This window comes from Diceros bicornis, chromosome 38 (genome assembly GCF_020826845.1).
Source record: "Diceros bicornis minor isolate mBicDic1 chromosome 38, mDicBic1.mat.cur, whole genome shotgun sequence".
NCBI classification, from domain to species: Eukaryota; Metazoa; Chordata; class Mammalia; order Perissodactyla; family Rhinocerotidae; genus Diceros; species Diceros bicornis.
Genome location: NC_080777.1, coordinates 22,114,257 through 22,140,139, shown reverse-complemented (window position 1 = coordinate 22,140,139; position 25,883 = coordinate 22,114,257). Strand labels below are relative to the sequence as shown.

General features: G+C 38.2%; 1 protein-coding gene across 1 annotated transcript; it reads right to left on the bottom strand.

Moving 5' to 3' along the window:
* Positions 1-7,762: 7,762 nt before the first annotated feature.
* Positions 7,763-25,628, bottom strand: RGS13 (regulator of G protein signaling 13). The gene is made up of 4 exons (XM_058533928.1): positions 25,564-25,628; positions 22,277-22,338; positions 9,114-9,280; positions 7,763-7,983 (listed from the first exon to the last, which is right to left on the bottom strand). Exons 1-4 carry the CDS (start codon positions 25,626-25,628, stop codon positions 7,798-7,800), a joined length of 480 nt encoding a protein of 159 aa, XP_058389911.1. The 3' UTR covers positions 7,763-7,797.
* Between the last annotated feature and the right edge of the window lie 255 nt (positions 25,629-25,883).

Genomic DNA, 25,883 nt, shown 5'->3' with positions numbered 1-25,883 from the left:
AGGATGATGACTGCTACATCTTTATGGTGTCATTTGAATGATGACAATAGCTCTTTTGAGATTTATCAAGAAAATCAATCATTACTCACACAAGAGTCTCCTCAATGTCAGAGGCTGATTTACAAGCATATAACTGAAAAAACTTTCAATTTTGGTCTTTAATAAGCAAAATCTCAATTGATGTATGGAAAGAACATGGATTTTAGAGTTAGAAAGTTCTTAGCTTAGTCCTGGCTTGGTTTCTGTGTTCCTTGAGTGAGCTTGGACCAGGTTTTAATCTCTCTGAACTTCAGTTTCTCAAGGTTAAAATGTAGTTAATAATAACTTCTTTGTGCATTTATTGTGAGACTTCAGTGAGATAAGAAATGCAAAATGACCATCAGAGTGCCTGGCATCTAGTAGCTGCCAAGTTTTTTTCCTGAAAACAGAATCTCAGAATCTTTTTCTCCTCTGTCTTCTCAAAGACTAAGCAATGATGACACCTTTCACCAAACCTTTAAGCTAATAACATTAATTTGTGGCAACGCTATAGAAACAAACTGCCAAACTGAGACATAAAAACGGAGCCAGCTCACACACTCTAATTTTAGATTTAGTTGCTTGGGATGTAACTTGTGTATGATTCACCAAGGGCCGGGGGTACTACCAGACAGCGTTACAGCGTAAGAACAGACTATATTTACCTTAACTGTCTTTTATTATTCTTCTCACCAGCAAAGGCCTATGAGAAAGAACTCAGTTACAAGTGCGGCCAGAGAAACACAACTAAGTGTCTAATAATATAGCAAATGCATTATTAGTTAGAAGCAGCAAGATGGGCTGTAATCCCATGAAGAAGTCAAATTATCCAGTAGATTTTCCCACCTCTTTCTATATACCATTCCTTTTAAAGTATAATTTTCAAACCAAGTATGTTTTTAGATCTGACATATTCCTTTCTTGTACTGAATAGTTTCCTTTCCTTATTAAGAATGGTAGCTCTCTAATGAAGGGGGTTTATCATGATTTACTATGAGAGCACTCTCTGCATGGTGCTTATGTCTTCCTTTCTCCTTCCTCCCGTCTAGCCTGCAACATCAGCTTACACTATTACTTCTGTTCCCCCTCGCTCCTTAACTACTGCTTTCATCCATTTTGATCCTCACAAGCCATTACTTTCTAAAATCACACACTCTTAATCTCTTAATAACTACCTTTTTAGGATCACAGTGATCTGCCAGGTATGATGGTCTGGACATCTGTATCCATCAACTCACTTAATTCATGCAGCATCCCTGCTGGGCAGTTTCTATCACTGGAGTTTTGTGCGCATGCTTGAATCTCGCCACTCAACCACTGGCCCACGTAGCATCAAATGCTCTGCTCTGTGGGTCTCACCACTGTCCTTCTCTATATATTAGGGATAAAAATGCATCCTGGTAGGATTGTTTTGAGGCTGAAATAAAATAATGCATATCAATATTGTTCATGAACTATGAAGACTTTATCGATTTTTGAAAACGGATTATTTTTTTCTAAGGCATTCTGCCCGTAAACTGTTATAATTTGAAAATGCCACTGGTCAAATCCTGTTATAATTTGAAAATGCCACTGGTTAAATCCTTTTTATAAACATACTTGTTTATATTTAGATAAATGATCTAAGCCCTAGGTGACTGGTTCCTTATTTTAAGCAATATTGTAGGACAAGGAGACAGTGGTAGGTGCCAGACGCTGGGTGGTGTCTTCAGAAAGCGGCAAATGCTGCTGCATGGATGGCCGGCAGGTTAAAAGCACCTCAGATGAGAAAGATGCTTCTTGTTAAAATTAAATAAAATGCTTTCATGATTTCCTACTTTATTTTCTAGGAATTCTTTGACTGTACAGTCTAGATTCTTTTAGTACTTTCTTTGGCTTTTGCTTCTTCTAATGATGTTGCTCACTATTTGCCCACACCTGTTGCTCCAGGATCTCAAACTGAAGATGCAGCCAGTTAGTGCTGACCGACCTGAGCCTGTATCTCCTCTGCTCACCTTTCCTCCAGGACGATGATGGCATCCCTGGGATGCTACATGGCGAGGACCGTGACCTCCAACCTCTTGACAGGCTGGTAGCTTGGCTCCTCTCCCCTTGCCTCCTCTCGCATGGGTAAATATAGACAGAGTACCCAATACGTGTGCTTAAATTCCTGGCACAAGCAACATAGTTGCCAATTGGAAAGAAGGTGTTTCATCTTATTACTGGAATTTGGGCATCGTGACATCAGTTGCCTGGTAATTCTTCTTTCTAGCAGAGACCTAAGCATCAATGATGTTTTAAACAAATTTGTACAGGTTTATTAGCAGCAGTAACCAGAGATAGCTGTAATAGCGACCTTCCATATTAAAATGGTCTGTATAGGTGATGGAATTTTAAATTTAAATACCTATTTCTATATATTAGATCATTGTACATTTACTTTCCGTTTCTCTTGTTTGTGGGAGGCTGTACTTACAATGGTTAAGATATTAGAGTTGGGAAAATTCCTGGTTCTAGCTGAGAGGCACTGAAGGCGTGTATTAACTTCTCAAAGCCTAGATTCTATCTCGATTAGGGTTGTCCGGAGGGAGGAACATATGAACTAAGTATGTAGAGGGGATCCCCTGACTACTTTCTCCAGTGCATCATCATCTCTGCTCTGCTCGTGCTGTGCTGTATCATGTGATCTTGTTTTTCTTTCTTTGTAGCACTCATCATAATCTGATGTGATTTTCTTTATTTGATTCCTATTTTACTATAAAGGCATGTAAGCTCGGTGAGGGGAGTCATGTTTTCTGCTTGGTTTTGTCACCCACTAGGTGCCTCGAGACACTCAAAGGTGGGTTTGGAAGCAATTAACTGTTTTTCCAAGTTGTTTCTTTTCCTTTTGTGTGTTAAGGAGATGTAACCACCAGCCATCCTGAAACTGACCAAGCCTCACCACAAGAGCTATGCCCGTGACCTTTGTCTTATTTTTGATGCAAAGATCTCTCCAAGAGGAGCTTAGGCCTCATTATGTGGAAGCATGTTCTCCAACTGAGCCTGTGCAAGCGAGTATCCTCCTCTTCTTTTTGAATATTCATTCCCCAACCAAATAAAAGTTCCTGCTTTCCTTTCAGGGGCGCCGTGACTTTGGAAATGATTCCTCATGGCCTCCCATTTGCTACAAATACACTTTACTTTGTGAGACAACTTCCACTGGTGTCGAGTCTTATTTAACTCACCAGAAGGCGAGCCCACTTGGTTCGGTATCAGTTTCACCAATCCCTATCTCTGACAACTACGTTGTCATACAGTAGATGCTCAATAACTGTTTGTTGAATGAATGAATCATATCTCCAGAATCTTAGCACAACATCCACCATAGTAAAACTCAATAAATCATCGTTATCACTACTATAAATATCGGGCTGAGCTTCCAATGAAAACTGAAGAGTCATTCATATGTTATTTTGTTCCCTAAATTTTGATTGGGTCCTTTGGGTCTCTACTCTCTGTTCTGCCTGGTAGCCTTAGAAGGTCTTCTCTGGTCAGTGACTCAGCCTTGCTAACAGTTCCCAGATCTGTGTTTCTGCTCTCTACCTCTCTCTGGATTCCCACTTATGGCGTGTAGCCAGCTCACGCTCAACGTGTCTCCCAATCCTGCTTATGCTCCTGAGCTGATTTTCTCAGATAATGGCATCTCTACTTACCCTGATGCTCAAATTAGAAACTTGGGATTGGCCTTGCTTTCTCTCTCATTTCCCATATCTGATCAGTTCACAGTTTCTCCCTTAGAAATGTCTCTTTTCCTCATTTGCCTAGCTCAGATTATCATCGTCTCTATTTGGACTTTTATGGTAACTAATACAATGGTTAAATTTTATTGAACGCAATATCAAGACTTTATATGCACTTACATATACAAAAGCCTATGAGGTGGATGTTATTAATGTTATTGTTATTATCATTGTGCAGATGAAGAGAAAACAAGTTTCAGAGAGATTAAGCAGTTTCTCAAATTGTCACAGCTGCTAAGTGTTGAAGCCAGGATTTGAACTCAGATCTGATTCTAGAGCCTCCATCATTTTTTAAATCTTCCTATTTGTCACAAGATTTCCCTTCTTCGGTCCTTGTGTCAGTCCACACTGCCTTCCCCTCTCCTCTGTGTGATCTCTTCATTATTCTTCAAGAAGCAACCTAAACATAACCTCTTCTACTCTTTCCAAATTCCCCTGAGTAGAGGTAGATGCTTCTGCTGGATTCCACAGCCCTCTCGACACATGCCAACGTTGGCCATTATTATTTTGTATTTTAACTATCAGCTCACACATCCCTGAGAGCAGAAACCTCACCTAATTAATGTTTGTATATACAATATCTGTACTCAATAGGAGCTGGGTAAATTTTTATTAAAGAATGCTTCTATAAATACTATTTGTTGAGAAATTTAATACTTGTTCATTTATTTTTATAGGAATGCTATTCATTTTTTTCTATTAAAATGTATAATTAGCAATTTAGAATACCTGATTTTTAAACTAAACCCTCCCACCTTTGGTTTTCTATGAAGAGTGTAGGGAGATTTTAATAACGAACCCGTTTTTAATTGGTTCCTCAGGTTCCCACATCCTATTTGGTATCTGGTGACCTCTAGTGCCCCTAACATCTTGTTCTCTCAGACCATTTTCCTACATCATGCTATATGCTGCATTCTATCTTCCCATGTTTTGCTGTCTGCTAGGCAACAGGTACAGTGTTTTACTCCACACTTACAACTTGAATTTAGCTGCCATTTTTCATCTTCTATGACCAGTGATGGGCATTTCAGGTCCTAGATATGAGGAAGATATTTTTTGGGCAATGGGAATCTTAAGAATTTTCTTCAGATCACACCCTATTACATCTTTGAAGAAAGCCTCATGTATGTCTCTTTTGTAATAATTCTTCCAAAATTGGTAAAAAGCCCTCTGCAGTTGATGAAACTGTGGTGTGACTGATGAATTATAAATAGCAAAGTGTTCATCTCTGCCAACACGCCTGCATCTGAGTTGAACAAATCTCTGTCACTATCTTCTTTTGGAGAAGATAAGATTTTATTTTTATGCAGAATGAAGGCTTATCTTATACATCTCCAGAGTTTGAAAATGTATAGCTCAAAATAGAAAAAAACTCATAAATATATCCAGGTTCTGGTATCAGAAATCTAACAATATGTTTTTAACTTATTAATCTCAAAGTACTAAGGATAAAACAAAAATCACGTAAAAAGTGTGTTAATATGGACATATCCTTGTAGCCATTAGATAAACATTATCAATTTTTGAATTGTTTTAATAAAATAAAATATTTATTAATTCTAAAAGGTCCTAAGAAAAATGAACAGGATTTGGAATATTATTAAGTTAAAATGATCTGAAAACTATTTGAACTGTCAGTTACATGAAACACATACTTCCATGTAGAATTCTTGAACAGATAGCACTTTAAGTCTAAATTCTCTGTTCCTAGGTAAAAAATTTCAGAACTCCCTTAACCAGTGTCAATTGCAAAATAAATAGTTCATTATCCAGTTCCTCATGAAAACGTCAGTTTTTGGAGGAATTACTCTTCAAAATGAGTCCAAGCTTGAAGAAAATGATGAATCCATTAGTAATGGGATATCATAAAACATGCACTGCAAGTGGCTCATTCAATCATCTGGTCCCACCTCTTTATTTTTTTGTTTAATTTTTAAAATTTATTTATTTTTGCTGAGGAAGATTCACCCTTAGCTAACATCTATGCCAATCATCCTCCGTTTTGTATGTGAGTCACTGCCATAGCATGGCTGATGAGGGGTGTAGGTCCACACTTGGGATCCGAACCTGTGAACCCAGGCCACCGAAGTGGAGCATGACAAATTTAACCACTAGGTCACGGGGCCAGCCCCACCTCTTTATTTTATAGATGAGGAAACTGGTACTCAAGGTACAGCCACACCAGGTGAGTGAACAGGCATGAATCCAACTGCTTTGTGCCTCAGTTCAAAGCTTTTTGTTTCAAGTTACCATGTGGCACCTTGTTTACTCAACATGAGGTGAAGGTGCTGTGAGAGCTGAGCAGAGGGACTGGATTTGGGGGGTAAAATCAGGATATAAGCAAAACTGAAAATTCTAGACTTATCCTGCATTGGAGTACAGAGAGAAATAAATAATAAAGAAAGCTGATTATTCTGATTCCACTTATGAGTCACATCAGTGTTTGGATGATTTAGTACAATTTAAATGAAAAGGGCCCAAGGTGTCCTAGACTGTTGGAACGCCATATAACCTTTTCTGTTTGCCCATAAATATACTCATTTGCTGATGAAGTGAAATAAGGAGACTACTTGAAACATGAGTGGAAACATTTTTTTTCCTGGCTTACTGTGGGTAACGATCATCACCAAGTTCAGATATCTAAGACTTCAACCTGTATTCTTATATTGGTATTTTTAAGAGAAAATAAATAAAATTCAGCGAATTAGATAAAATTGGACTACTGTGGTAACACCTTCTACAATGAACTAGAGTCCGTATTAATCAACCATATACTTTTCAACAAATTCTCTTGTATAGCTAATTCTCTTTCTCAGAAATGAACCCCAAAATATTTATTCTGTGTTATAATAATCCTTTGCTGAATGAGAAGAATTCCAGTTAATATTCATTTTCATGTGATACACCATAGATTTATAGACATTTTAAAATAGTAATGTGATTTCAGTCAAATTTGAGATCTGAGAAACTCTTCCCATAGTAAAACTAAAAATCTTGAACAAAAGTTTCCTACAGTTAATTCTTTGGAAAAATGATATTAAATATTTTAGGTATTTTATTTTTCATCAAAAGCATAGAATATTTACACATTTCTATGGAATGTTTATCCTATGCTATATACTAAACAAAGCAAATGAAACAGACATGATTTCTTTCCTCTGGAATTTTCTGACAAATTCTAAGAAGCTGCTATGACAGAACAGACAAAAAACAGTCCTTTACTGGAAAAATAACTTTACTGTGTCATTGAAAAAAAACTATATATTTGTAAGTTTTTAGTTTATATTTGGATTTATTGATTATCAGGACCATGATGAATTCACATTGTGAGGAAAAAAAATCTCAGAGTATAGGAACCAAATTTTCTACCCTTATAGCAATTTAACTACAGAAATAAATGAAGAAATTCATACATTTTTAATATCTTAGAATCATCAGGAATCTTTCACATGTAGATGATATATGCAATATAGAAGTTCAGTTATGAACATAATAGTAGGAAAATTTTACAGGTAAAAATCTCAGGAACACATCTTTTTGATATCCCTTATGATATAATACAATTGATTGTACTGTGGGTACCAAGTTCACTAAATAACGTTATTAAGAACACTCTATCTATCTGTAGAAAACATTCATGCTAGAGTGAAACTCACACAACTACAATTTTTAAAGAACTGATCTGTGCCTTATAAGAGCAAAATTTCATTAATAAGAAAACATCCACTAGTTGACTACTGCAGTAAGAACTTTATAATATTGGTGTCATGAGAACCATCTTCCTTTTCCTTATATATTAACTGAGCTACATAGGTATGCCATAAATTGTCTTATGCATGATGTAAGAATTTTAGTGTCCATTCCTTTTGAAATGTTTCTCTTTGGGAGCTAGAAATCAATTTCTAGTTTGATTTCTTCTATTTCATTTCTACTCTGTTTCTGATTTTGTGTTTTTTTAAATCAAAAGAACAAAGCCAGTGCTTTCACTATAACATCTTCAGGTTAAACTCTCGAGTGGTAGTCAGGAATCGTTGTTCGACTCAATAGTCTTCAAAAGTTTCTGGTACATTTCTGACTTCAGAAACCTAGGATAGGAATCCCTTTCCATGTGCATATACACTATTTTTTGAGCCTCTTCAAAACACGTTTGAGTGGGTTCTTGAATATTCCTGATGATAGCTTCTCTTGTCAAACTGTCAATGTTAATCTGAAAAACAAAATTACGTGTGGCGCATAAGTAGGCATAATTGAAGATGAAAATAAAATGGAAAGCTTTAATTTATTCCCTCCTCTCCTTTTCAGTGGGATAGAGTAATTTTGTTTGCAGTTCATAGGTATCTAAAAAGACTTATAAGAGATTAACTCTTTGCTTTTTTTAAAAGTAAACATCTACTTCCACATCTTAGATTTAAAAAAACATGAGGCCCAAGACCAGGGAAATCTCAGAAACCACTGCTTCTTAGGAGGATGCAAGTGGTTTGTTAGCGGAGTCCACAACAAGGAAGTTTATCAGATGGAGGTCTCTTTTAGGGAAAAGGGAAGTTGGTGCTATTTTAAAATTTATCTTCCTTAATAGTCATGAACGTTGATTTCACTGAATATGCCTTGAAATGCGAAGAAAGTGAAGAGAAGTGGAGAAATAGGGGAGAGAAGTGGTTATTTCAATAAACTGAGTATTTTCTGGACAGGAGTTTTGAGGAACAAGTCAATAATGCAGGACTGTCATGAGGAATAGGAGTCTCGTACACCATCCTCTACCCTAATCCCCTGGGCAAGATTTTCATTCCTCATTCGGTTTCCACCAGGAGGAGCCTCAGTGTCTCTGTTTCATTCTCGACCCATTATGTTCTTTAGGCAGTTGTAGATGATGGGGAGGGACACCAATGTGACCATTTCCTGGATTTGCTGGGTTTAAACTAAGCTGAGCAGTGAGCCCTGGTGTGGTGGCACCATACCCCACACCACTCGGGATATCAACATGCCTCTTTATGATGTCTGTAGTTCCTTCTAGCAAAGTTAATTCTTTTTACAAGGACTTCTTTTTTTTTAAACTTTCCTGGGAATTAAAATAATTTAATAAGGAGAGGCCTTGGGGCCAGATAGGCCTAACATTGAATACTAACTTTCCCACTTAAGTGCCGTGTGACATTGAGTAAGTGAGTCAACTTCCCAGATTCTCAGGTTTCTTATCTGTAAAATAAGATTAACGATACTGACTTTATAGCATTGCAGGAAGTACTGGATGGAAAGAGCCTGGCACATACGTGGGTTTGGCAGATATCAGCACCCTCCCAGGGATGTCCTGATTTCCATTTGCTGTCATTGTCAGATAGTTACCTCTCTCGGGGACTCTGGCTGGATGTAAATCTTGTAAAGCTTCTTTGCCCTAGAAATTCTGCTCCACCGTGAGGCGATTTTCTTATAGGTTTCACATTCCATCCAGAATTTAATGTTCTCGTCACTGTGCTCCATTTTTAAGTAAGCTGCATAGACTACCGGACCATCTAAAAGTAATGGAGAAATAAATTTATTTTCATGAGTCAGAATCATTTAAAAATCTGAACGATATTTAGTGTAGTTAAAACTAAAATCTGAATCAAAACTCCCAAATTATTTAACAAGTGAATATTATATAATCTCTCTCTCTCTCTCTCTCTCTCTCACACACACACCCCCACACACACACACTCACACACACACACCACATCACACTTAGATCTATACATCAGAAGCATGTTTTGATAATGCCAATCAATGGTGTGGTCATCCTGTTATTCCTTTATTTTGAGTCACTCAGAGCAAAATGCCCACTAGTGTGGGTGGGTCTAGGATAGGAGAGGTCGCAAGGACCCAGAAACAGGACTTAAGCCAGATCCCTGGACAGAGCTCTGATCATGAAACTGACATGAAAAATCTAAGGCCTCAAGCCAAACTAGAGGATTAGAACAAGGTTTAGAAGCTAAACAGGCAGGTCAAGGTTGAAAGGAAAATATCCAAGCCAGGTAGAAGTTATAAATTCTTCTAACTTATAAAAACAACTCTCAGAGCAGGAGACCATGGATAGATGAAAAATTCAGCTTCATATTTATGGTTTACGGTTCCAACCAGAAATGAAGGACCAGGCAAAGAATGGAATTCAGATGGGGTGTAGGAAACTATCTCAAAGTCCAGAACAGAACGATGGGTCTGTGCAGCACAACTATCAAATGACACGATGCTGGAGATGGTTATCCTCAGCTCTGGTCTTAAACTGCCTTTCTGGAGTGGGCAGATAACGGCAAACAGGTGTGAAGAGCTTTTCCCATTGAGGCACTATTTCTAGGTGTTAGTGTTTGAAGGAGAGAGTTAGGTGAGTTCTCATAAATCTAACACAATAAGAATCTTTGGGAGGACCAAGTATTCTCAGGATTCAAGATGAATGCTCTGAGATGAATATTAAACTTCTTTTGGTGGCTAGGAAGTCTCTTGGCATCTCTGAAAAATTGGATTGCTGAATGATGAAACAACAATGTAACTTGCAATTGACAGTGATAGAAATGGGTGTGTAGGCACACTGAATATGTGACCAAGCATAGGATTTTGATTAACAATATCTTGGTCAGTATCATTAACTGTTACAAGAAGTAATGGTAATCAGATGGAATGGCTGTGGTGAGTAACATCATATTTTCCTAGATCTTTACATGAGAGATTAGTTTGGGTTTCCCAGCACTAGAAAGCCAGGCTCCTTGACTCCTTGGCTTCTACTGGCTCTGTCAGCAGTGATATAAAAATAAAGATAACAATTAAGGTATTTTGTATTCAAGAGAAAAACCCAAATAGAGGCATATCTCTTCTAAGGAAGCATTAGGATTGGGGAAAGCTGGCAATCTGCAAGAAATGTGCCATCCTAGAAATACACAAAATTAGAGCTTGGCTCATTATTATCATGTGATCAAGACTAATATTCACGACACTGAGTGGGAGATGATTCAAAAGGAACATCACTTGAGTTAAGAGGACAGATGAGATGGGGGTAGAGCATGTATAAAAATATAACATAGGAAATGATATGGATTAGATATTCCTATCCAATGGGGTAATATATTTCAACTTAGATTTCAAACGAGAAGTTTATTTTCACACTAAAGTAACTTTAAGATGTGCCTCACCTCATCACAGGCACAGAAAGCTGGAGTCAGAGAATACTGAGGTAGCCTTTGGTGCTTCTCTTTGAGAAATAGCTGAAGTGATAGGCAAACCAAAAAACAAAACAAATCAAAACAAAAAGCCATTTCTGGCTTACCAAGTAAAGCTGGAAGCCAATAATTTGCAATGTATATTGAAAGAAATAGAGTTCTGTTTAAGAAAATAAAAAGCAATTTGACATACTTTGTACTTAGAGGAATTTTGACCGAGTACTTCATTAGGAACAGAAAATAAGGACTATAAAGTAAAGAAATGAGCTATGGAACAGGAAAAAAATGGGATACCAGATAAAATCTACAGATCCTGAAATGAGAGTCAGCCACTAGGCTACTTGGATGGTTGAGTGGATGGGGGTGGGGGTAAGGAGATGATCTGGAAACCAATATCAGATTCCGTGTTACAGTATTCTGAATTTGTGTTTGTATTTCTGTTTAGCTTAATTGTATAGTAAAATGTTTAGAAATTCTCGTTCCAGAACCTGCCTGCATCTGTATCTGCTTTCTCTAACTTTCCTCCTGATGGAGTGGAGGAAGGATCTTTTTGGGCTGGCTGAATGGTTCAACAATTCTCAGCACACCCAAGACCTTTGCTAATGAAGCCATCCATGCATTGTGATACATATTTTTATATAGATACTTGATGTGGTAGATTGCCGTATTGTTCTCAGTTATTCCCTGCCCTTCTTGTAGGAGGATTATACTTTCACATCCCATTTATATCAGCCTTGCCCATTGGACTTGTGTTAGTCAATGAAATACATGCAAAGTACCGTGTGTAGGTGCAAGCAGAAGGTTTAAGGACCACCAGTGGGTTCTACCATTGCTCTCCCACCAGCCATGAGAAGGACATATTCTGGAAAAGAGCTGCTCCTTTAGCCCGAAGGCCAGAATAAAGACGTGGAATAGAGCTCGAGCTGACCCCAGTGGTTGTGTGATATAAGCAAGAAACGAAATTCTCTCGTTTGAAATTAGTGGGATTTTAATGTCATGTGTTACTGTCTCATAACCTAGTGAAACTGACCTGGGCCTTGAACCTATGTGATATTTCAGATATGATCCTGGTGTGTAGAATAAGCAGACTCACGTGATTGGTATGTTTTACAGAATTTTGTCTTCATCAGGCCGATTTTTATAAGTTAGCCAAGTTAGCAGCTGAAAACGCATTTGTACAAAAGTGTTCCAGGAATCTGAGGACTGTTATTAAAGACAGAACTGAATTGCTCAGTTTAGAATTTCTATTGACTCATACAACAAGGGAATTACAAGGTGGAAAATCCTTTTCCGAATCAGGCAATGTAGCCTATTCTGAAGGTTTAAATGATGCTCTTTCTTGCGTGTTATGCTCAAGAGACTGTGATTCTGCTTGAGTAGAGTGAATAGGGATCAACAACAGAATTGCTCATTAATTGAGAAGATGTAAAAAATAGGTTCATGTCATATGTAGTGTACGCCTTTTCCTTGAAGAACGAGAGTGGCGCTTTGGGACTTTCTAGCATTTAGTTCTTTTAAAACTGGTCACTGATAGTAGTGTTTCTGTGACACACAAAGTGACATATGCCCGTATCTTGATGCAGAAGGGAGACGTGACATTCCTCTTGGCTGAGTCAGAACAGCGACCCATCTGTTTCAGGACTGTTTTCTGCAAAGCAGCAAGGCTCACAGCAGGTATTAAATCCTAAAGGTGAGCTGTGTCCCGCTCTTCCATCAGAAATGTGCCTGAAACAATTTTAAGTCCATTTTATTTTCAGTGTGTACCACTGGGGATAATGAATTCCACAATTCTACCAGTCTCTGTGTGAAGTTTTAAAGTAAATATCCTGTTTTATTGAAATTCTCTGGTTTGGCTTCTATGATATTAATCATTTCTGGTTTTTCCCCTAACTTCTCTTTGCTATAGTCTTATAAAAGTAGCTTAAAGTGCTAGGAATTGTTTTTAAATAAGAAAACTTCTAATAAAGAAAATAACCATTGTTAACACTTTCATACATTTCCTTTATTCTTCTAGTCTTTGTTCATGTTGAACTTTCTGTCTAACTGGTATCCATTCATCTACACAAACATAGATACACACACACAGTACCTTATTGGCGTTATACCGTGAAAGCAATTTTGTATCACTCTTTCATGCTTAATATTATGTAGCAAACACTTTCTCCTTTTTACTTTTTTTTTTGTTGTTGAGGAAGATTTGCCCTGAGCTAATATCTGTGCCAATCTTCCTCTATTTTGTACGTGGGTCACCGCCCCAGCATGACTGATGAGTGTTGTAGTTCCACGCCTGGGATCCAAACCCATGAACCCGGGCTACAGAAGCAGAGTGCGGTGAACTTAACCACTAGGCCACGGGGCCGACCCTTCCTTTTTACTTTTAAGGGTCACATAATAGTCCATTGCAGGACTATGCTGTATTATATTTAGCCTCTACTATTAGTGAATATTTAGATTTTGTTTCCTCTTTTTATGTTATAAATTATTTTACATTGAATATTTTGGGTATAAATCTTTGTATTTGTAATTATTTTCTTAGAAATAATTTAAAGGAGTGGAATTCCTAGATTGATGATGTAATATTTTTGGAGACTCTTGATACCTATTATAAAACTGCTTTTAGTTTTCATTATTTTTCGTTAGTAACAGCAGTGTCAAAGTGTCTACTCACTCCATCCTTCTCAATCTGATGGGGTAAAACCGGTGACCTGTAACTGTTTAAATTTTTATTTTTAAAATATTAATGCTTAAACATTTTTTCTTTCTGATTGACCATTTCTTTTCTTTCTGTGAATTTCAAATCTTTTGTCCATTTTCTTTTGCATTGTTAGTGTTTTCTTGAATTTTCAGATCTCTTTATATATGAAAGACACTATCATTTATTGCATTAACTTCTCTTCTCTTTTTACATATTATTTTTGTTTATGATTTTTGAGGAATATTTGTAAATGATCTAATCTGAAAAAGCCTCAGTTCATCTATCTGACCCTGCTTTCAAACTTTTCTGCATTTTTATTAATATATTTACACTTATTTTAATTATAGGTCTATCTGACTTTGTATCACAGTCTATTATATTTATTGGTTTACTTCTATTCCTCTCTCACTCCCCTGCAAATGCTTTGAGAATTAGGACTGCAATTTACTCATCTTCATATGCCCAGTGCCTACACACCACCTGATGTATAGCAGGGACTGAATAAACAAATGTTGGTCCATCCAGGATTTTGGATCCTTCCTGCTTCTCCATTTTATTTTATTATTGTTATTATTTTTGCTGAGGAAGATTCACCCTGAGCTAACATCTGTCACCAATCTTCCTCTTTGTGCTTGAGGAAGATTCACCCTGAGCTAACATCCATGTCAGTCTTCCTCTATTTTGTATGTGGGTCACCGCCATAGCATGGCCGTCAACAAGTGGTGTGTAGGTCTGCACCTGGAAACTGAACCTAGGCCACCAATGTAAAGTGCACCAAACTTAACCACTAGGCCACAGAGCTGGTCTCATGCTTCTCCATTTTAAAGTGACTCCCCATAGGTTTTGCAAAGTGAAGAGGCAAGCCCTAATTCTTCAGCACCCAAGAAGACCAAAGACCAGAGGATTGTACCAAGCATGTTGTTCCTTTTGGTTTTTTTGAGAACGAGACAAAAAATGTACTAACTGAACAGCGATGTCTATAAAAGGCCAGGTTTTATTTTATTTTTTTTCCCGGCAAAGTGAAGTGCATGAGACATTCAAGAAGACAAAATGTGCTTAGTGGAAAGGGCTGAGGCATGGCAGTGTAGTACTAAGAGGGTTGGTGACAGGAACCATGGCAACAGCAGTGAGCAGAGGTTAGAATAAATGACAGTGTAGGAAACTGCCAATCCACGGTGAGCATCACCGAGTCTCTCACAGAGGAAGAGAGCTGAGAGAATGGCTCTGCTTCTGGGATCAGGCTGCCCATGCGGGAATAACAATATCCATCAGTAATGCCTGCTTTGTGCCACGATGAAGATACAACCGCCGGCATAGTTGGTTCATCAGTGTGGAGCAGCCTTCACTGCCTTCAGCAACGTATTAATCCTACGCTATTCAACCTGGCATTTCCAAGGCTGTCTGCAGGTGACTGTGATCACTGAGAAATGGAGGAAAGTATACAGTACATTCGAGGATGATTTTGACCAAAATTACAATTGAAGCAAATCCGTGGTTCAGAACACTTGCCTATCTGGAGTGGCTTAACTATATGTCTGCCCTGTGTCTGTGCTGGAGCGGACCAAACAGGCCACAGAAAAATCCACAGCTGTGCTTTCTCACTTGCAATCATCACTGTGAATTTTAAATGGGTACTCATCGTTATCCAGTAATCTTACTTTCCTTCCCTAATATCATGGTTCTCCAACTCTCCAGAAACTATTTCGTATCTCCTCCCTTTTTAAAATGCCAACACATCCTCTCACCAGCTCTCTGCTGGTGACCTTGCCTCAAATTTAGCTGAGAACACAGATTTAATCAGGTGGAGATTCTCTCATCTTCCCTCCACCAAATCAGCCAACCTCCCTCCACTGGTACCTGCTCTTTCTAACTTTCCTCCTGAGAGGGAAGGATCCTTGTTCCTTTTTGGGCTGGCCAAACAATTCTTTTTTGGCTCCCACCTTAATTTTGCATTTCTCCTTTGCTCTTAAAACTTTCCCCACTCTCTTCTATGTCATCAGTTTCTTTCTCGCTAATGGTTGCCTTCATCTACAAATATGCTGCTATAGTTCTCAAATAAAACCAATAACAGGGGCCAGCCCAGTGGCATAGTGGTTAAGTGCACGCGCTCTGCTGTGGGCCCCGGGTTCGGATCCTGGGCTCCATCGACGCACTGCTTGTTAAGCCATGCTGTGGCGGCGTCCCATATAAAGTAGAGGAAGATGGGCACAGATGTTAGCCCAGGGCCAGTCTTCCTCAGCAAAAAGAGGAGGATTGGTGACAGCTGTTGGCTCAGGGCTAATCTTCCTCATAAAAAAAACAAAACAAAACAAAAATCAATAACAACTATTGACTCTGTACTCCCAATATTGACCTCATGCCCCTTCCAGTCTCTACTCTTTTCTCTGCTGACCTCCACAGCAAAATTTATGCAAATAATTCCCTATATTATCTGCCTTGCTTCCTCTCGTCCTATCCATCTCCACCACGCCCCTGAAACTGCTCTTGTCAAGGCACCATTGACTTCCATATTGCCACATCCAATGGTCACCACCCTTCCCTCATCCTACCTGACTTCTCGTCAGCCTTTGACCCAATTCACAGCTCCCTTCCTCAAACGCTCTCTTCTTTGCCTTCCACGCTAATATACTGTTTTGGTCATCCTTAACTTACCCCATGCTCCTTTTCCACCTCCTTCGCTGACTCCTTCTCTTCTCTGGATTTGGAAATATTAGCGTGCACCTAAGTAAAATCTCTGGATCTCTGCTCTCCTCTCCCCGAACTCTCCCTCCAAGTGATCTCATAGCCACATGGCTTTGATTAGCATCTATATGCTAATTACTGCGAGCTCTGACTTCCCCACTGCGTTCTAGTCTTACCTTATTTATTGCAATAGCCTTCTCACTGGTCTCTCTGCTTCTATCCTTCAGGAGAGAACCAGAGGGTGCTTTTAAAACCACGCTGACTCTTGTTACTCTGCAGTTGAAGGTCGTCCACGTGGCCTATAAGCTCTATACTCCTGTCATGTTGAATTTCTTTTGGTTATTGGAAGACACTAACATTGTCATATCCCAGGGCCTTTTGAACATGGTTTTCCTTTGCTGGGGCTGCTCTGCTCCCAGACCCCAGCATGGCTGGCTGCGCCTCGTCATTCAGCTCTCAGCTCAAATTATACTCCTTCTCACAGCTCTTCTCTAGTCATCCAATTGAATTGCCCTCTTACACCTGCATTTCTTGGTTATATCACTCAGCTTTATTTTCTTCAAAGCACTTGCCACTTTCTGGAATTAACTTATTCATTAATTTGTTTGCTTGTTTGTCTATCTCCTCCCTCTAGAGGGAGCCCATGAGCTGTGCGCAATGACCTTGTAAGGGCCCTTTCACCCCACTGTACCAGCGCTTGGAAGGTCTGCCAGACACACGGGAGGATTGAGTGAATCCCCCAAGGGGGCGTTAGCTGCAGTTTTACTAAACTTCTTTTTATTTATATTAAACATACTTAAATATCAGAAGGCATTTGCCCAATGAATATACGTATGAGCCCTCTGCATTTTTTTCTGGAAAAAATCTTTCCTTGCACTATTCTCTGACCTTTTGATCAAAATCAAAAATAAAACTTCGATTAGTCAAAATTTTGATTTTATTACTTTTGTCTTGACCTTTCTAGTTTGAAGAGCCTTCCGATTTTAGGCGATTGTTGTTTCCCTTGTCATTCCAAATGCACATTTCTGTATCTTTTCTAGTTCTATGAGATATAGCCATCAGAAATATGGATTTGTACTAGGTTTATCCATCAGAAATACCATAGGATTTTCTTTCCATTTTTCACCTTGGTGATGCCTAACACTTTGACGATATTTTGAGGCACAGTGCCTATTTTGGGTCAACATCATCCAAGGAAAAATCATTAGTAATTCTCAGGTATTTTTATGGGGAGATGACTTAACAGTACAGGCAAATTTTTCCTGATCCATAAAAAAACTTATTACTACTTTTATGTCCATTTGAAAATCATTTAATTCTTTCCTAAAAACTTGGATGTTTGGAAACTTGGAGGACCTCTGTCATCCACAGACGTGGAAATTTTTCAGGGTCCTTTCTGCATAACTCATTGCGGAGACTTTTTCATGAGACCAATTCACACCAAATCCTGAGGAATCCTACACACTACATTTCTCCACTGAAAGAAGCACTCATATATCTTTACCGAGCTTACTTCTTCTAAAACAGTTTCCTATTTTTAAAATACTGCCAGTCAGACCTTCTTGTCATTTTATAACAATCTGAATCATTTAAGTTCCAGCTCAAAATTCGCCTCTTGTGAGAATCTTTCCCCAGGAGACCTGCCATGCCTCCCAATCTATCTTCCCCCCTCAGCATGCACATACTAGGTCTGTGCGAGGTGCCCAGCTATTTCAGGCTCCCTTCTTTTTTTTTTTTTTTTTCTTATTTTCATCTTTATTTTTTCTTTTGCTCTAATTTGGGAGGATTTCTTCAACTTTATCTTCCAATCTTCTATTTAGAGTTTTTCATTTCATATCTGTTTTCTTTTTTTTTTTTAATTTTTTGTTTATTGCAGTAACATTGGTTTATAACATTGTAAAAATTTCAGGTGTACATCATTGTACTTCTATTTCTGCATAGATTACATCATGTTCATGGAAACCATCAACAAAACGAAAAGACAACCTAACAATTGGGAGAAGATATTTGCAAACCATGCATCTGATAAGGGCTTAATCTCCAAAATATATAAAGTACCCATGCATCTCAACAACAACAAAACTAACAACCCAATTAAAAAATGGGCAAAAGACCTGAACAGACATTTCTCCAAAGAAGATATACAGATGGCCAACAGACACATGAAAAGATGTTCAAAATCACTAACTATCAGGGAAATGCAAATCAAAACTACAATGAGATATCACCTCAGGCTCCCTTCTTTATAGTTGTTCTCAAATTGCTTATGGCACATATATATTTTATCTCTCCTTAGTGAGGCATGCCTTCAGGAAAGCACTGGTACCATCTTTTGGACATTATCCCTCCCACTCCCCCACAGGATGGATTTCCCTACGATGTACAGAGTAAGAACTCAACGAATGCTTCACTGTTGAGAGATCATGCTTCACAATGTCTCAGGTAAAACTCAAAACGTTTTTTGTTCTTAGCAGTTCTTTGGGCAATGTAGACAGCCCTCTGATTCTCAGCCTTTACACCCAGCACTTCATAAACACATTTTGCTACAGTCACAAGCCACACTTGGGTGATAGATTCTAATGCTGATCTTCTATAAGGCCAGCCTAACGGGACCTCACAAGTAGTTTTATGTCAAAGAAATGCGAGCATATGTTTTTTCTTTCTAGGTCTAGAGCTTCCTTCTGCTTGTCCAATGTAACAATAGACTCTTCCAGGGAAAAGTGTAGCTTCATAAAACCATCTTTACTCTGGAAGCGAAAAAAAAAAACACAAAAAAACCCGTATGCAGCCTTTGGTGATAATTTTTGTCAAAGGCTATTGGTTTTAAAAAGTATGTGTTTGCCTCGCCTTTGGAATTCCATTTAGGGTATTAGTAAAAGTTGCTTCCATCCTCCTTTTCTACTTCACCCCAACGGGCCATAAATGGCAGGCTTCCCTGTTCTGGAGGATTTTCAGTTTTTGAAAAATCTCCCTTTTTTCCTGTGTTACTTTATGTGCTGCATGGGCACATGGGATTTTTTTTTTCAAGCGTATTGCCTGATACCTAAGAAGTGCTGGATATTTATTGAATATGTACTGAGCAAAGGCACACACACTGTTTTTAAAAAATTAACTTGTCTGTCAATAATGTATCATTAAATAGCATCTAGAATGGGAAGGTTACTAGCATTCTCAATTTCTAGCTAACGTCTTAATTTTGCCATCGTTCTGTTCTTAAACTGATGATTTTCTTGGATCCTCTTTGGCCTCGAGGAAGTTGAATTTATCTGTATTGTGATGACTCTTACTCGATGGCTCCTCAGCAAACAGCTCCTAAACCAATTCCTGCTGATCTATTGAGACCAAGCCTAATGCATCTCTTTCCTGTGTAGGTTTCTGAGCTACATGTTCTTAGAAACAGTCTTTTAATCTGTGTAGAAAGAGGCATCCGCATATCTTAGCTGGAGGATGCATTTTACTAGTGTCCTTGGTTAATGTAAACACCCTTTATTCTCTGGTACATTTGATGTTTGTATTCTTAGTTTTATCTTTCTGACTGGATGGCCCATGGAATTATTTGTTTTATCACCTTTTTATTGTGTGATTATTGACTTTTTACATGAATTTCCTAGTAATTCAATTTTTGGTAAGATTCTTACTCTGTTTTGGCTGGTTTTAGTAAAGAGCAACATGCTGTCTTCCTGTTTTTATCTTTTCTGTGGACTTTTCTTATTCTCATGACACTAGATCTCTAAATTGCTAATTCTAGCTGGCTCCCACTCGAGATCATTGCCAAGGGATTAACTTGATTCACTTTGTTTATGAGGCCTCCAGGGCTGGCACAGAGACTCTTACATAATATGACCTGGTGTTTTGATCTTTTCTTACTAATATTTGTCTCGTATTTATTCATTGAACATTTATTGCATACCCATTAGGTGCAAAGCACATTTTTAGTCTCTGGGGGGGTGGAGGGGGATAAAAAGTGAACGAGAGGTGATCTGTGCTCTTAGGGAATTTACAGGCTAGTGAGAAAGCAGCTGTGGAAAAAACCCAATACCCAAAATAGCTATAATTAGAAGCAGAATAAATAATGATACTAACAAAATAGAAGAGAGAGGAAAAACACTTCCAAGAGGTTTCATGGAAAAGGTGGAAGCTGAATTTTACTCTCAAGGATGGGCAGAGTGGACAGAGGAGACAGGGAGGACTTTGCACAAAAGCCTGGGGCAGGAGAGTAAGAGACATAGAAAGTGGAGCAGTGGTCACATTGGCAGAAGGGCATGTGACGTGAAGGGCCAAGGCTGGAGATAAATTTTAGAAAATGTATTGGATTAGGGTATAGAGAGACCTGAATATGAAGAGATTGTGGACTTTGTGGTAGGCAGCAGAGAAAAAGGAATGATATCCAGAGTGATGCACTTTATTACTAATAAAAATACCAATTATTGTGTGCCTCATCTATATCAGACACTGAGCTACGTGTTTTATATCTAATCTGCACAATAATGCTGAAAAGATAGGTGATATTATTCCCATTTTACAGACAAAGAACATGCAACTCCAAGAGGGAGATTAATCTGGCAATGTGGCAAAACATGGATTACAGGGGGTTGGGACTGAAATCCAAATTATTAGCAGAGGATCAATCAATATAACCGACAGAACATATACTTTCGTCTCTTCCTCCCATTCCAATGTGCTAAAATTGACCAAAACATGTATCTTTAAAAATTCACAACCACACTGGCAAACTGAATCACAAACCATGAGGAATACCAAAGAAGTGAAGGGCAGAGGTCATTATATCAAAGAAAGAAGCTGTGGCCTCCCATGCTCATCGGAAAGGCCTGCAACAAAAGGTGGGAGCTCTGGTAGTGACTGAAGCCTGAAGGTGTGCATCCAGCACAGGCAGAGGCCACGACGTAATTGCCAGATGGCTGATTCAAGTGTTTCCATAGGAGTAGCCAGGGGTCCACAGCTGTCTCTATACCAGGAGGGGCCCTTGAGCCAGGGAGAGCAGGTGGTCTGGCAGGAGCATGGCACCCCCAGGAGGAACAGGAAGAACCCTATGCAGAATAACCACCAGCACACTCCACAAATTAAAATACCAATTAGCACACCTAACTCCTCTTCCACAGTCAACAGGTCTAAACAGATGAAACATTCACAGCGAAGCTAACAGAGAATCTTAAATAAAAAGAGGTCTGTAGGCAAAAATTAGCAAACATTTGAGGGCAACAAACTCCATTAAAAAATAAAAACTACCAAATTCAGCTAACGGGAGAATTTTCTTTGGGTACCCACTGTATGTTTTTCTGTTCCTGTCTTCTGGTATTTATCATTTGGTACAACCTCACAATTTCCTACCTCAAGCACAATTGACTGCTCCCACAAATGCACATAGCCATTCATATTTCTTGCATTGAGCCTATGACTTGATCTCACTCATATCCATTTCTACTAACTTTCATTTATACCGTCTGACTGTTGACACATATATATATAACTCTATGCAGACTTACATAAAGTTCCACTTAAATCAGACACAGACAAAATTTGAAACAAACTTTAAGGAGTTTTGGAACATCAAGACACAAATTTATTCTTACTTTTAAAGGCACTAAGAATAGCAAATTGTTAACTTTTGTAAATTCTAACTTTAGCAGGCTATGGTAAGGCAGTATATTTCGGTACGTGTTATATGTAAGCACATTTTCCAAGGGATTTTACACATATACTTGTGAAGAATAAATATTCACAGTGACTAATCCTGCTTTAATTAACACCAAAGAAAATAATAGTGGCTGACACTCAAACTATTTTCTGGTTATCTTTTTTTAACGGTGGCAGTTACCATTTAGAAGGCCGTGAGAAGAGGGGTATACATTCGTCATCCAGCGCCCCATTTCTGCTAAGAATGAAACTGACTAGTTATCCAAAGATGACATGTACATGATACTCACATTTTGTAGCCATCAACTTTTCAAAAGACTGGGCCCACTGTAACACTTCTTCCAAAGTAAGGCTTTGAAAAGAAACACAAGGTGTTCGTTGCACTAAAACACTCTCAAGGTTTTGCTGAACTTAATAGAAATATCGTCCTATCTTGAAAATAACGCCAAAATATAGTTATGCTCTATTTGTCTGTGGTTTTGGATGGAAGTTTGTCTTCCCGTGATCTTTTACATTTTATTTTTACTTTCTAAACTGTTAAAAAAAAATATGAGTATAAACTTGAAAATATGATAAAATAAACTAGAAAGATAAAGATCCATAGTCCTATAATCTCCCTATTCCCAAATTGCCACTATTAATATTTTGATTTATCTCTTTTTAGTATTTTTGTCACATGCATATTTGTGTGTTTTTAGCCAGGAAGTAGCCATACTCTGCATGTGTGTTTGTTCGTGTGTGTACTTTATGTGTGTGACTTATATATGTATATATATATATATATATATCCTTTTAGTAAGCTTTTTATATGTCATCACAATTATTTTAACCATTTATAGTGTTATAATTTATAATTATACGTTTATAATCTTTGGTAGTCACTGTGGAGTATATTGTAAGGGGCATTCCATAGTTTACATAATTATTCTCAATAAGCATTTTGATTATTTCTCATTTTTTAACAGAAAAGGTTGCTGTGATTAAGGCTTGCCATGCTCACATAGGATACTTTCCTAGGAGCTGACATAGAATTAGTGGACATAGAATCAAAGCAGGTCAAAAGATGCACGTTTTTATAGTTCTTGGTACAAATTGCCAAATTGCTTTTAAAAGGGTTATGCGCTGTGTGCTGCGCTCACCAGTAATGTGTTTGTCCATTTATCTGCTAGAATCTTAGAGCGTATCCACAAAACCTACTTGCATGCATTCATATAATAAAGTTAGTAACCCTATGTCTATTATGTATAGATATTTTCTCAGTCTATTATTTGCTATAATTTTTTTACATGTTGAGGGTTTTAATTTCTATTATTGTGAATAATGTATCAAGTTACATTTGACTTAAATAGTATAGAAAAAGTCATTTACCATGTCAGAAATATCTGTGAAAGAGACTGGCTTTGAGGCTCCATTTATGTTCATTTTGATGGGCTTTGTGAGGCGAATCAGCAAGTGACTATGTATTCTTACATGTAAACCATTTTATTTTCTCTCCTTCAAAATACTCAGTGTGTTCATTGCCGTTCAGTTTGTGATACATTCTTACTTTTCCTGTTTTTAATAATTGCATATAATCAAAGACAGCTATAGATACAAGCAAGCACTGTCCACTGGCTATACCCAGTGTAGTTAGCTCAATAATTAGTGTAGAAGGAACAGCCATCAGCATTGGCAGGTACTTAACACAATGAAGGAAGATTAGTTAAGGCTGTTAAAAAATAACCTAGAACATGGAAAAATATTGGGAGTCCTGAAAAGGTCAAATATCTTTTATTTTCTAGAAATTCAGATGGCTCTTTCCAGTTTTAGATGGACCCTTTGCATCAGTACTGAGTCTTAACAGTTGATTGCTAGGACTGCTTTCAAAAAACATTTCCATGAAATGATATCTGACTCATTGTTCTTTTCTCTTATTAGAACTTTAAAAACAGTAACCTAAAACAACCTTTTCAATCCAGGGAAATGGAAAGTGCTAGGCAAGGTACATTGCATGCCTATCTGTTCCACCCATTCCCATTATATGGGAAAGAATAAAATCTACAACATGAGTGAAAATGCCACCACTGTCTTGGGTTAGCATCAAATAAGGTGTTAGTACTTGAGAAATCCTTTGCCTCTCTGATTCATGAGATTTATGGAGATAGAGCGTGATTGGAGTAATTATAGTTGGGGGTAAACTTGTGAAATGAAATTTGTTTTTAGTTTAACCCCATTTTTGCTTGTAATTTTTCCTTAGGATCTCACAAGTTTCACGCTGTCCCATGGCTATCCAGGTGCCCTTATCAGAATTACGCTAAACACCTTTGTCCCCTCACCCAGCCGGATTTCCTAATAAAAGTTCTCCACTTGTGTCCTCTTCTTTCTTCTAGCAGGTGGGCTGTGGCTCCCAAACAGATACAGGAGCATTCTGAGATGTCATGATGTTGCAAAAGGAGGAATGAAGAGTATTTGGAGTCTGACAGTGCTGGGTTCTAATCCCAGTGCTGTAATTCATAGCTTTTGTTCTTGCTTAAAATCTCTAAGCCTCAGTTTTTTTTGTCTATAAAATGGGGATAATAATATCTATCTCACAAAATTATCATGAAAACTAAATTGTGGTGAATGTCAAGCATACATCAAATGCCTGTCATCCAGCACTCGCCATGAATGTGAATGCTGTTTCCTTGACCTTCCCCTTCCCCGATGGTGGGTCTACAAGGCAGGTGGAAGGAAATGCGAGCCCTGCTGGTGGTGCTTTGTGGGAGTCATCAACTGTTCCCAAATTAGCCTGTTTCATCTTCCTTCTTACATGCACCTGTGCAGTGCAGCAGCCTCAACTGGTCATTTAAAATGCTTTGGGTCTTACTGTTTCCTGCACCTGCCACTGCAGGCTCCTCCTCCCACACACGATAGCTTGTAAGCGTTTGGACATTTCGGGACTTCAGGCAGGAGCGGGCACGCCAGGCGCTCTGACCATAGCCTTAAGATGTGGCCAGCACTGAGGTCTCCACCTGGACTAGGTTAAGCTCTCTGGTTAACCTAACAGGGATCCTCGACCTGGGAATTCTTTCAGGTGAGCAAATCTAATCAAGTGGTTTGTTACCCTTCTCAGGCATTACGCTTTGCATTTTCATACAGACACTGGTTCCATCCAAATGGCTACATTTTTAGTTATTGCAAAACGTAGAAGGGACTCGGCAGCTTGGTAAGTGTTTGGTTACCCTTCTAGTCCTACCTCTTCCAACTAGGGATGAGGGTTTCTGGCACTTCGTAGATGTACCATGAAAATATTTTAGATCAAAGAATCTCACTTTAACATGAACAATATAAAACTTCAAAAAAAAAATCTTAGACTATTTATTCATAACAGACTCTCTAAAAACATTCAACTGGCTGAATTCTCAAGTGTAAACCATGAACAATGAAAACAGAACCTTAGTGTAATACATGGCTGCTCTTCTGGTGGAATTACTCAGGTGTAAATGCAAATTTTACTTTCTGAGCAAAATATATTAAGATAGCAGTTGAATACATATGCACTGATTTATCATGTGATAAATACGCATTATAATGGCCATGGAATTTAAATGCTACTTACTTTGAAGGGGGCCTCTTAGATTCATCTCTGCACATCTTACAAATCCAACAATTCCGCCTGCTCATTTTTCTAAAGAAATACAGCATATACTTACTGTGTTAGTCATTTAAAATAATTATACATTAGAGTCAATTTCTAACGGACACATAAAGTTATAAATGACGAAAAAATAAGGATGGGTTCTTGAAATTAATAGAATACAATCACTGGTGGAGGTGAGGAGGAGAGAAGAGGATAAAATGACTCATCTCCTAAATATTTTCTAGGAACATAGGTGCTTAGAATTGACTTTAGAATCCATCTGGCCCATGTATCATCAA